Source organism: Electrophorus electricus, chromosome 22 (assembly GCF_041902795.1).
Source record: "Electrophorus electricus isolate QZ-2024a chromosome 22, ASM4190279v1, whole genome shotgun sequence".
NCBI classification, from domain to species: Eukaryota; Metazoa; Chordata; class Actinopteri; order Gymnotiformes; family Gymnotidae; genus Electrophorus; species Electrophorus electricus.
In genome coordinates this window covers 213479-227500 of record NC_137518.1, presented here as the reverse complement: position 1 = coordinate 227500, position 14022 = coordinate 213479, and the positions used below count along the sequence as shown (strand labels likewise).

The window sequence follows — 14022 nt, the reverse complement described above, 5'->3', positions numbered from 1 at the left end:
GCTGATCTCATAGCCACTCTTGCAGTAACATAAGGGACCCATCCGTGTGACAGCACAGTTGTCCTGGCAACCAGCAATACTACAGTTTGAAATCAATTCTGCAAATTCAGACAAAAGACAGGGGTCACACAGGAAATCTAACAGAGGTTCTTTTCAACAACATAACATTAAGTTATCAAAACTGAAATCTTTGGTTCTGCTTTGTTCAGGCAGAATGCAGTTATAGAACTTTTTGATCCAATAACGTAGAAAAATGTCACCAATGAGGAAAACCATAATGTTAAGGTACAGGATCAGAATGTAAGTGTGATGTATAGTATTCCTGATCAAGTGTAAATTCTGAAGTCCACAAAACTTCAGTTTTTAAATAATTCTCATCAATTATTTGAGGGCGATACCATTTTCATAGAAGGGACAGTGTCACAGAAGTGTCAAAGAGAATAATCAAAACTCAAATATATTTAGATATTACGCTACAATATTAGGCTTCAGCGCTTTATTTTCAGTGGAAGAAATAAAGCTAATCTCCACTTAGATTTCACAATTATAGCACTTATATAAATTTATGATCTCCAATACTTTAGAGCTTTGAGCTTTTGGTTTACCATCACTGACTACCATTTCCTAAACATACATTTTTCTTTGAACTATGTCCTGTTTCCCCATCATGTTATTATCATGTGTCAGATTTCCAAAATAGGAAGGTTAGCATTCGGTAGCTGTATACTCATTTGCTAATATTTTAATCTCAAAAAATTCAGAAACTGCACCCACCCACCCACCCACCCACACAGAATAGCCACTTTATTAGAGACACCTGCCCTTTCACCACTGGAGCATCCTTCTATGGAAATTAGACACATGACCCCAGAATACAGCATAAACCAGGTGAGCAAGTTAAACTCAAGTGATCTGAGTAACTTCAAACAGCATAACCAGTGCTGGGGCCAATATTTTTAAAAATTGCCAGCTTTGTGGGGTTCTCTTATGTAGCGGTGTCGAGAGTATACTGAGAATGGTGTGATCAAGGAAAAACATCCAGTGAAAGAGGATCCTGTGGACATAACGTCGTCATCAAAAGGGGTCGGAGGAGGATGTCAAGAATCGTTCTGATGAACAGGCAGTGCACACTCAAGCAAAGTGCAGCCGATTACAACACAGGTGCTCCAAACAATGTGTCCGAACAAGTGCACCACTTATCATTTCTTAGCACAGATGGGCTATAACAGCAGACGACCAGTGTGACAGCCATTGATGTCTAAGGGAAACAGAAAGGTAAGACTCCAAAGGTAAGACTTCATTTCATTACACAGTAGGAAATGCTCCCCCCACTCCAGGAGGCTTGTTTGCTCATCTCTCTGTGGCCTGACCCTGCGCCATTGTCTAGAGATCATTTGCTTCAGGTTCAGACTCACTCTGAGGGTTCGTCTGAGTGTTATCATCTGCCCTGCTTGTCTGAGTGTGGTTGCACTTGCAGACAACATGCACAATAGCAGTGCTTTTTCATAAACCCAGAGAGGTTAAGGTCAGCAAACTACTGATAGACATCTAGCACATGTCTGATATGTTGGCACGTAGAAAGGATCAGGATGGCTCGTCAGAGGTGACAAAATAGACTAAAGGTTCCCTGAAGAACGTTGACATGTTGTGTGATGGAGACCAATCATGAGGCAGTAATACTGCACTTGCAGGCCTACTGGTGGCACTCCATAACCCAATACAATAAACTGCTTAAAAATATCAAATCCTGAACAAGAATGGCTTACAAGGAGCAACCTTCATCACTTCATGTAAAATATCATTTTAAAAATTACCTCGTACACAGCAACATACCATATCATCTGGGAGAAATGAAAATCAAATTCCTATGCTTATCATGATAAACTAAAATTATACACACAAGAGATTTGGGCCAGGGCCACATGGAGGGTTGGGTTAGGGCCACACAGAAGTGCATGCCATAATAAAAGACAAGGGTCCCATCACTCGATAAAAGGCTTGCATGTTTGGCCAACCAAAGCAGTGTGTTTATTAAAAATGGCTATTCCAACTTGCACGATTTGTTTTCCCAAGCTGTAGTGTGGTCTGTTGTGGACACACACATACAAGAATTTCACAAGACACATTGATAGTTTACGTGAAGATACATTTCTGCTTACCATCTACTCTAAACATTTATATTAGCCTGGGACAAATGCACACATGATCAATGGACTCAGACGCACACATGACCAACAAAGCCAATATAAATACCCACTGCCATATTATCTACTGAGGACGCACACACACACACAAATACACCCCCCCCCACATACACACACCCACCCACCCACACACACACACCTCATTGTACTGAGCTTAAACAGACAGTCACATAAGGGGTGTGGCTGTAAGACAGCAGTGTATCTTACAACTATGACAAAGTGACAACATACCTCTGCAGTGTGCACCCTCGTCACCACCGTCCGGGCAGTCAGAGACACCGTTGCACAGTCTGTTCGCAGTGATGCACAGTTCAGTGCCCTGGCACAGGTGTTCGTTGGGTGGACAGCGTGATGCTCGACTGTGAGGGCCTGCCCAACATACGGGACAACACTGTTTAAAAGGGCAACACAGAGTTTTCCTAGTCCCACACCAGACATTTAGTAGGTTACACACAACAGCCTAATCATGTTCAACTGATATTTCAGTCTTTATTGCATTTTTATAAGCCAATATCTTCATTACTTTGTCTGCATGTAAACTGAGCCACACAGAGGGTTAGGGTAAGGTTATGTAAAATGGGAAAAGTGTAGTCAAGTCCCTCCACTGGTATTTTTCCCCCCAAACGCTCTGCTCCAGAAAACACATGTGCAGCACTAAATCAAGTACATGGAATGAGGTTACATCCTGTTTTCCTTCTGTTTTTTTTTCAGTAGCATGAGTAAGGCAAAAGTGTGAGGGCTTAGCGATGGACCATCATGAAGAGAGCAGCAAACCAGCGGAAGCCATGCACACGGTTCCATACATGTGTGGCATCAAGAGAGTTCATAGCCCACCTTCATGTCAATAATCGGTCGAGTAAAACGGGCCACACACGTGTACATACATGTGAACAGAAATGTGAATACAAATGTGGGCCATACACGTGAACATGCAAGTGAACACTGAACCCATTTCTCCACATTTGTCTTGTTTCCTCAGAGTTTCAGTTTATATACATTACCAATATACTGACCTTAACCCTAGTTCACAACATTACCAATATATTGACCCTGATGCTTGTTCTCTCGCTCCCTGCTTGCAGATAAAACCGTTCATCTTGGCTCCTTTTCTCCCTCTCTTCCTCCTCGCTCCATTTTTTCTTACTTCCTCTCACTGTCTCCTGTTCAAACTTACATCTGGTGGCCCATTTTATAGTAACACACAAAAAGAAACAAAGAAAGGAAGGTCGACACTGCAAAAAAAAAAAAAAGATGGAAAGAAGAAATAATGAAAGAAAAAATGGGAGAAGACGAGACAGCTCAAGAGGAAACCTGCAGAGAAGAGAGAGAGAGAGAGAGAGAGAGAAACAGACCACAGCAGCCCATAAGTAGGAAGCAGAGAGGACTATCCTACGAGTTCCTTTGGTTTTCACTGGCATGATTTTAGTGAAACACTTCCACTGATAATGGAAGTCAGATAGGGGGCTTTTTTTAAAAAATAAAAACAAAACACTTGTCTTGTTCAGAGTTGCGTTCATTTCAGTTGCTCATTCTAACAGAAACTAGCTTGGGGTGGTGCACAAAAGCAACCAGTATTGCATACACACAGACCACTCTGAACAAACCAGCACCCCACACACACACAAACACCACTCTGAATGTGCTCTGATAGTAATAACGGAACTCTGAGACACCAAAAAGACTTTTAATCATCATCATCTTCATCATATACACCGAATGCTGAATTCATCAGCTCCAGTCAATTCAATTCTGAATATTCAAAAACAGGATAGATTCTGTATGCTACTTTGTTATATGATCAGTGGGTTCTGTAAGCAAAAACCCAAAAGGTTTCTTTATGTTTTACTGAATAAGTCTCTCAGAAGCAGAGATGGATAATGACAGATGCTTATATGGAGGTTGTGCATCAGGTAAAGCACTGCAGTGAATCAACCACTGCTGGCGCCGTCAGTATGACCCACACGTCCACATCCCCAACAAAACCAACAAGGAGCTCAGATGAGTCAGGGGCCATTTCTACCACCATTACAGATCTGTAGCCCACATTAATGCACTTGTTGACTGTGTGTGCAGTGAAGGGTGCGGCAAAACCACTGTTTTCTAAATGTGCATGGCATGAACTCCACAATAGTGTTTTACAACCAATAATTTAAAATAATTAAATGTTCTTTTAAATTACTGCAGTTATCTTAACACTACTGTCGTTCGTTCGTGTGTGTGTGTGTGTGTGTGTCTGTCTTGTGAACAGAGGGCTTGTACTGTGAACACTTAGCTCTGCCAGATACCAGGTCCTCAAGCCTCTTGCAATATGAGGTTATAAGGGGTCACGCGCTATGTCCCAGAGTTCCAGTAGAAGCCTGGAGAAGTACCTGGCCTGGAGAACTGTTGTTTTTGTTCAGGGTGAAATGTGCTTGTGAGGTTTTGGTGGCACAGAAAGCCGGAATAAGACGTGTCACATGGCGCTTTTGACCCAGGAGGAGGAGGGGGAGAGTGTGACACAGCTCGTGTCTCAGCACACCCAAAAGACATTTTCTTTGGCAAGGCAGAGATGACTGTACAGAGGAGCAACACTTCACAGACATCTGAAGGTAAAGTAGTAAATTATGGCACCACTACCATAATTGCCACCATGTCTTTTATGGCACACACGAATGTTTCATAATTACAGGTTACTTTTTTGCTTTTTACCAGATTGTTTTGTGAAGAACAGATAATATTCCTCAGCATTCCTAACTGAGAGAGCTCCATTTTTGTTGTCCTCACATGTGAGCAATTCCCCAGATTACCAGATAAACACAACATCTCTGGAGTTTCCAACATGACCCAAGGCATGTTCCCATATGTCCATGGAGTGTCTCATCTTTTGAGTCAAAACACACCTTGATAGTCATCTATTGGCAAGCAGACAGAAACCGTTAGACTCTATGTGGTGCGCCAAAAATTACATGGTTTGACAAAAATAAATAAATAAATAAAATGTTATATGTGTATATATAGGAGCTTTGCCAGTCAGCTCTGCTAATGGTTTGTGCTAATGACTCTTAATGGAAACCAGATGCAGCCACAGACTGTTGCTGTTCATGTTACCGTGACGTCTGCGGGCGGAGCTCAGGGGATTCAACATCAAGCCCTGAGCAGACGTGAGGAATGTTGCAGAGTTCTATGGCCTTCTGAAAGCAGTCAGTGTGAAAGGAGGTGGTCGGAGGGTGCACAGGGAAGAGGAATCTGGCTGTGTTCCGATCTGTATCTAGAGCTCCCTTAGCAACCTATGTTTACACTGACCTCCTGTCAGTCACTTTATGAGACACTCCTCAACACCTCATTACTCCACCCCCATCTCTGTCTGGTTGGCTAAGAAAACATGGTGGAATCCCACAAGCACCCTGCATCAGCAGGTGTTTGTGCTGTGGACAAAAGCCATTCTGTGCTGCAAAAACCTGACATCAAACTCAATAAAACAAGAGTTAACACTGGAAGTGCTTCTGCAAAATAAAGAGACTTATTACATGCAATCGGGAACCTGCCTGACAGCCAAATTTGTGACAAGATTTGAGAACAGCAGCTGCTCATCCACAAAGGTCTGTTGCAGTCTGGGATGGGAGTTCTCTAAAGAGAAGGCAAGCTCCCTGTCACAACCAGCTGCTTCAATCTATATAATGTGTTAAACTCTGAGTGATGGACTTTATATAATGAACAGAGTAAATAAATCCTTAGAGAGCCAAATAAGATAATGCTTATCCACCTCCAGAGAAATATAAATAAATAATGGTAGCAAATTTCTTGCTCGTCAGCTCCTTTGCAACCATCAATACTATCTAGCTAATTCAGGTAGCGCTTGATAAACTCATGGGAGCTCATTACAAAGAAACATTGGACAATGAAAACACTCAACCTTTCTTACAGCAGCACATCATTATGAGCCAAATTCTAAGCGCTTACAGGTTTATAATTTCACCTTCATGAAGCTAAATTCCATAGTCATATATACCAGGGTAAATTGCTAACACCATCACACCACACATACAGGAGTTTGATGCCCTCTCTGGCCAAAGAGCACTGCTATACCAAGAAGAACTTGTAGAGAACTTGGGGAAATATGATTAGATGATAAGTCTCTCTGAAAAGAATGAAATGTAATGGTATGTTGTCATAATTTGTCAAGTAGACTAAACCAGTTCTTTGCCAGGGGAAAGCAGCATGTGTCATCTGTATTTCAATAAGAAATATTAATAAACAGTCTCTCTGTTATTATAGTGTCTGTTGTTGGTCAGGAGGAGGAGGGGGACCCTTTGAGTCTTGGTTCCTCTCAAGGTTTCTTCCTCATGCTCTAGGGAGTTTTTCCTCACCACTGTCACCCTTGGCTTGCTCACTGGGGGCTTGGACTTGGACATTTGTAAAGCTGCTTTGTGACAACATCTGTTGTAAAAAGTGATATATAAATGCATTTGACTTGACTGACTCTCTCATCGCTTGAATGTGAACCTTTTCAGCCAAAGTTTTGAGGCATGTATGTGTCTTTTTAACTCCTTTGTAGGAACCAACAGTGATTAACAGCTTGGAGAAAAGAAAAATTACATTGTCTACTGCAATGAGTCTAAAGAACCACAATGCCTACATGCAAATGAGCACTGTTCTGATTGGCTGCCCTGTACTGTACCTCATTCAAAAAGTGCTCAGAGCTGAAATTTGCCTGAGAAGCGGGCAAGACTAAACTTCTGTAAGCTAAAAAGGCAGAATATGTGAGATTGTTCCAATTAAATCAGAGAAAGAGCGATTTTAAAATGGATGATTTTGCAGTTTAAATTTCATATATGGAATGAAAGTTTCAAAACAATCCATAAATTTAACAAATTTACATATTACTTCAAAATTCTTTATTTTATTAAAGTTATGGAAATTCAGCTTTCCATGACAGGGTCCCTCAAGTAAAAGAGGACAGAGAGGAAAATGAGAACGCAGAAATGACCCCATGAGAACCCCAACCTTAACACCTCATAAGCAAATAACTGCTAAACTACTCAGTTGTTTATCATTCCTTGCAAAGAGTAAAGAGGTCCCTCCTTCCACACAGATATGATAAACAGATTCACACCTAGCTAGCTTGCTATAGGCTATGGCATTACTAATTGGAGAGAAAGTGCATACAGGAGAGAGAAAATATATGAACGTTGGAATATTCCTTGGAATAAACCCGCATCCATCATCTAGTTACAAAATACTTCAATCATTAGAATACAAACCTGAGCCCAACCAGATACCCGTCAGCCCATCAGTTTTAGGTCAAGTTGCAGACTCATCATTCCAGTTAGCCAGAACTTTTACACACAATGTTATTGTTAGAAAAAATTAACTGTCAAACCATCATCACGTGGTTCAAATTAGACTCCAAGCTTATCATAAGTGTGATCATTTGCTTCAAGTTATGATCATGGAGCTGGCCAGTTGTGTTGGCTAACTTTGCTGTTTCCCTGACACCATGTATACTGGCCAGTTGTCTGATCACTTAATTTTATTTCTAACCAAAATATTTCTATACTTCTAATTTAATCTTTTTTGATGGAGGGAGAAGTTCTGAGGTCACACCACTTTCTGCTGTGCTCTGGCATATCTCTCATAGCAGTGAGGAGAGAGAGACACGATCAAAGCACCACACAGTAGTGAATGTGAGAGGTTGTTAAAGCAGGGCTGCTTTGTCCGTCACTGGTGAAATAAGAATTTTTATTAAATGCAGTGATGGTATTTTGAAGTGTCCACAATAATGTTATCATGTGTTTAATACTGAGATATTTTTAAGGCTCAGTCGAGTAGTCAGCCCTGTTGCCCAGTCTGAGGTAGAATCTGTAGTAGGAGCCGAGCCTCCCATTTACAGAAGTTTTGTTTCAGAGGGTGTGATGGAGACTTAGGAAGGTAAAATTGGTGCTCTGGATATGAAAAATGGCTCCTTTTATGTGCATGGACCCTTCTGACCTGTACAAGGGTTGCTCCAGCAACCACTCTTTTGGAACAAGGATCTCAGGTAAGTCTACTTATCTGGTTCAACTACATGTTGCATCAGGTATCGCTAATGTCCAGCAGGTGATGCGATGATGGGGCAGGTCTCTGACTTCGTCACAGAGGGGTTTACATCTATAGCTGAGGGGGAACCTGAAACTCCTGTGACTATCTTGAGAGACACTGGTGCTGCGCAGTTTCTGCTGTTAACAGAAACTTCATCTTTCAGCAGATGGTTTTGAGTTGCCAGATTGAGTCCTAATAGAGTGTGCTGGGAAATAATATATTTGTTTGATTTTATATATAAATATATATAAAAAACCTTGCTATCACTAGTATATTAACTGTTGTGCCTGCTTTGTCTGTAAAAGGTTTTCATCTCTTGTTAGGGAATGATTTTGCTGGCATCCACTTTTGTATCATGCCAGTGGCTACAAAACCCTCTGTGAGATTCATGTTTCCTGACATTTTTTGGGCTGTGTAGTTACTTGTGCTCAGGCTCTCTGGTAAACCTTAGTAAAACCTCAGGCTCAATTATGGGTTGTGCATGGAGTAGCTGTGTTTCAAACAGTCAAGAAATCAGATGAAACATGAAATTGTCTAACACCATGTGTGCTCCATTATTCTGGGGATGTGGTTGCAAACAATTTAATACAGAGGCATTAATGTAGGAGGAAAATCAAGATCGCGAGGTGGCATCTCTAGGGGAGAGTGCTGTGGGTCTTTTGCTGAGAAGCAGGTGACATCTATTAAAGCTCCATCATCACTGTCCGGAAGTGGTGACTATTACCCTGCTTTTTGAAAACATCAAATCCTGTAGAGGGTGGAGATTTCTTAAAAGTGTCCATAACATCCATGTCTGTTAATCAGACAGTTGAGTCTGGAACTCCACTCTTAGAGCAAGATGAGATGGGGAGGGTGGAGTGGGTTAGTGCTCGGTTACAGAACTCCTCATATTTACAGGAATTAAGTAAACATCTTACTCACCTTTCAAAGAACAGCAGGAAGATATTCAGAGTCTAGTGCAAGAATTCCAAAATTTGTTTGGGGATTGTCCTAGCTTAACTACTTTTTCAATGCATGAATGATGGAATGATGTGGATACTGGGGATGTGATTCCCTATCGTTTGTCGTCTAGTAACCTAATTATGGTAAAGAAGGATTTGGTCCATATTAAAAAAGATAAGTGCTATTGAATCTGGACAGAGCGACTGGAGTTCTCCTGTTGTACTGGTTCCAAAACCCTTTTCCCTTTTACCCCATGTGCAAGTGGAGTTCCCTTCCCAATGACTATGTTTTTATATTGGTTTTGCCTCCACCAATTAGAAAATGTAAAAATTAAAGAAAACTGAACAGATTACCCAGTAGTGGTGCTTGCCTCTCTGGTGTCATTTCTGGTGACCTGAAGCCATTATGGCAACTGACTTCAGGAAAGCTGACTTTTCTGTGGCTCCCCAAGCTAACATACATGTAAGAGAGACCAACTTTCACATTCTCACATCACGTAGGGATAGCACTCATATTGCAAGCTGGCCGGTGTATTTAGTTTTGTTAGTCGTGAGCCATATTATTTGTCAAGTTAGGTTGGGCTCGTAACAGTAGGGCTGTAGGTTATTGCATGGCAATGTAGGGCTCTAGGGCAGTGTAGGGTAGTGTAGGTGTAGAGCGATGTAGAGATGTAGGGCAGTGTAATGTAGGGTAGTGTAGGTGTAGAGCAGTGTAGGATGCTAAGTTTGTGGTCCCGCAGGCATATTGCTTTACTCGCTCATTCAAGTCCAGTGCTCCAGTACAAAGCTTGGCATTGTGTTGGAGAAGACCTCATAGGATGGCTTAACCAGCTGCAGGGGGCACAGAGGCTGACTTCACCCATAATGTGGGCCACTTCAACAAAGGCCACAGTGAAATCCCACCATGTAAATAAATAAACCCCTTTATCATGCTTCAGTCTTTCACTGTTTGAGGGCATCTGCATCAACACACCCCCCACACACACATCCACACCTACGTCAGGGAATCTACTCACATCAGCCAGTGTGAGCATGCCCACGCTCGCACGCTGACACACAGGCACACCTGGAGTGGACCTGGGGTGCAATGGAATCTGAGATCAACATCAAATGAATCGTCCACTTTACAAACATACTTAAGTTCACAGAAAAGTTCTAAAACTAGACTGGTTAATATTCTCAAGTCTGGACTGGAACTAGTATCCCACAGTACAACCAGAATTAGCGGGGCAGAGATTATGTGTGAAGGGGGAGTCAGGGTGGGGAAGTGACTATCATTTGAGGGTCTCCATTCCCCTCCAGACACTGAACCAGGGGATGGGAAGAGCAGGTCACAAAACACAGCAGCTCTCATGCACCCCTCATCTAGCACCCAACCCTTCTCTCCCAACCCCTAGCCCTCCCTCCATGAACCCTTCTCTCCTGACCCCTAACCCTCCCTCCATGAACCCTTCTCTCCTGACCCCTAACCCTCCCTCCATGAACCCTTCTCTCCTGACCCCTAGCCCTCCCTCCATGAACCCTTCTCTCCTGACCCCTAACCCTCCCTCCATGAACCCTTCTCTCCTGACCCCTAACCCTCCCTCCATGAACCCTTCTCTCCTGACCCCTAACCCTCCCTCCATGAACCCTACACTCCTGACTCCTAACCCTCCCTCCATGAACCCGACACTCCTGACCCTTAACCCTCCCTCCATAAACCCTACACTCCTGACCCTTAACCCTCCCTACATAAACCCTACACTCCTGACTCCTAACCCTTCCTCCATGAACCCTACTCTCCTGATCCCTAACCCTCCCTCCATGAACCCTACCCTCCTGACCCCTAACCCTCCCTCCATGAACCCTACCTCCATGAACCCTACCCTCCTGACCCCTAACCCTCCCTCCATGAACCCTACCCTCCTGACCCCTAACCCTCCCTCTATGAACCCTACACTCCTGACCCCTAACCCTCCCTCCATGAACCCTACACTTCTGACCCTTAACCCTCCCTCCATGAACCCTACACTCCTGACTCCTAACCCTCCCTCCATGAACCCTACACTCCTGACCCCTAACCCTCCCTCCATGAACCCTACACTCCTGACTCCTAACCCTCCCTCCATGAACCCTTCTCTCAGTACCTGCCACCACTGCTCAGCATCCTTTCCCAGCTCTAGGACTCTTTAAGCACGGCCACTAGGCAAGTCAAGCCTATGGAGAGAGAAACTTTATTAAGCATGAAATCAGAAGGCGACTGAGGAGAGAGGGCCATCCATTACATCTTTTGGCTGAATGAAGCTGGGCACTGGTTCCCTGAGGCTAGGATTCAGGTAGGAAATTAAATAATTACAAAATCAGAACTTGTCCTGCCTTTGAGTGACAGTGTACTAAACCAAAAAAATGGTTCTGGTTTAAGAGGTTTTTATTGTTGCGCCATGGCTGCACATAAACTAGGACTTTGAGAAGGCAATTGACGAAGCCCAAACCTGCCTTAAAGACTGCAAGGGGAAAAAATTTGCTCTGACATTTCAAAGCTGTAAACTTTCCGAGATCCAGAGCACATTCCCTGAGCAACAACAGACTTCCTTGAAGATAATTTCAGAACCTTGTCAGCAATAAAGTAAAAGGTTTAAGTAGAAAAACAGGGGCAGTGATTTTCATTGGTGAACTCAATCGCTGGTCAGTCGCTGGTTAGGTCATTCTTTTGGTCCAGGAATATCAGCACAGTCAAATAAAGTTTTTCAGTTTGAAGAACTAGCACAAGTGAGACATCACAGCAGGGGTTAGACAGGAAAAACAATGATCCAGAGAATTGAAAGAAAAAGAAGTATACATTTTTCTGTGTGCTGATATTGTTTTGGATGAATTGTGCTTCCTTGTGACCTCACCAATATACTGGCCATAACTAGAAAAGCCAGGGTTAGGGTTAGGGTCAAATATGTTGGTGGATGGGGGCATGGTGGGATCAGGGATGGTGAGATCAGGGATGGTAAGATCAGGGATAGAGGGCCTGATTAATTGCAACTTTCATTGCTTTGAGCTGCCAAAAAAAAAAAAAATCATATATTATGTGTGTTTATATATAAAAGTGCTTTGTCATTTACTCATAGAACATAATCTAGCCTGTATAGTAGGTTAGAGTTCAAGATACCAATGAACTAGAATACTGTTGAAATACAGGGATCAATGCTGATACCTAGAACTGCAAAACATGTATAAGATCTTAAAATAGCTTATCAGATTATGAACTTGGACTTACAGACATCTGGGGCCTCATCAGATCCATCAGGACAGTCTTTCTCTCCATCACACCGCCAGCCTTTAGAGATGCACGTCACCTGGTCCTTACATACAAACTGCTTAGGGCTACATGTCTTCAGCACTGCAAAACCACAAGAAAGAAGCAACAGCAATAACTAATCACTAAAAAAAATTGAATATTTGTTGGCAAAAGTCCAGATTAAAATATATATATATATGATATGATACATGGCTTCCTATATAAAGCTACACTACTAGGAAAAAAAAAATGTATATTTTTTAACATAATATTTGAAATGATTATATTCTTATGCAGTTAGATGAGCTGCTACAACCAATATTTAATATCCAAATTTAAAACATGCTGATTAGGGACAAAACGGATCCCAGTTTCATGGTAAACTACAGTAAACACGAAGGGTAGCATTATTGTTTCAAACTTTATCTATCGTTAAAACTGCGGTTGATTACCATGCCGAGAAAAACTCAGATTAAATGCTGTCCAGCATCAGCCAACGTTAGCTGGTCTCCCAGACACGGGAGCAGCACGCAATGTGGGTTTGTTTTGTGAAAACATGGTGGAAGGCAGTGACAGAGCGCCAGAGATTCTTCAACCTTCTAAGTGTACCAAGCATAAAAAAAAAAAAAAAAAAAAAAAAACAGACCGGGGGAAAATCTTGTGGTTTTTCTGTCTGACTTGGTAATAGCTTTTCAATAATGTAAACATAAGCTTTCAGTGTTACTGAAGAACAGGCATTTGAGCAAGTTACTCACAGACCCAGACACCAGCCTGCAGGGCCTGGTCAGTCTTGGAAAAACAACTCCTCTTGTGATGTAGTGGAGTCAACACACTTTCTCACCTCAGCCTGAGCACTGAATGCCCATTAAGAAGGAATTCCGTGTACATTTGTATAACACTGTTTAGAGCCATTTATTTCCTTCTTGTGTATGGATATTCCAGCGTAACTATGATGTGACAGCATTATTTGTATACGCCTGACTTTCAGTAAATTGTTGAATGACTCTTATATTGAGTTATACATTATACTTTTATACAGGCCCTAAACTCTTATGAAGTCTTGAGGCAATTAGCTACTTTGCTGCCAGGGAGAACTGAGCCTTGGAGAATACTGCTGTTTATACACTGCTATTAAATTAGAATGATCAGAATTATCGTAATATTCTGAAATTATACAAATTACCTAATATTATACGAAGACTTTTAGAAAACAATTAATTAAACATTAGCTTACTGTGAAACAACACAAAAGAAAATAACAAATTTAATTTACTTTGTGTCGTTGTCAAATTCGAAAGCAAACTAGTATTGGGTAACATTAACTACTATCAAGCAACTAGCTACTATACCTAGCTAGCTAAAAAGTACGACAACCTGGCTTATTTATACTTAATTCACTTCATTTTCCTGCCTGTGTCAAATAAACACCCTGCATTGTCTTATAAATCTACAATACGAGATGTTTGTCAGTCCCTTTATAGCTCATTAACAAGACATAACACCAAAACCAACTGTCTCTCTCTCTGTGTGTGTGTGTGTGTGTGTGTGTGTGTGT

At 42.0% G+C, this 14022-nt stretch overlaps 1 protein-coding gene across 4 annotated transcripts in view; it reads right to left on the bottom strand.

Annotated features, from left to right (window-relative positions):
* LOC113581997 (low-density lipoprotein receptor-related protein 1-like) overlaps positions 1 to 14022 on the bottom strand; it is a 98616-nt gene that overhangs the window by 71408 nt on the left and 13186 nt on the right. For 3 of the 4 annotated variants that reach the window (XM_081705531.1, XM_081705529.1, XM_035520618.2), the window contains exons 2-4: positions 12447 to 12569; positions 2436 to 2573; positions 1 to 98 (exon numbers count right to left, since the gene is read on the bottom strand). The exon at positions 1 to 98 is cut by the window's left edge and continues 22 nt beyond it. In XM_081705531.1, the coding sequence (XP_081561657.1) occupies positions 1 to 98; positions 2436 to 2573; positions 12447 to 12569 (359 nt within the window). Of the gene's footprint in view, positions 99 to 2435; positions 2574 to 3217; positions 3516 to 12446; positions 12570 to 14022 lie in introns of those variants that run through there. The other variant, XM_081705530.1, reaches the window with a different exon arrangement.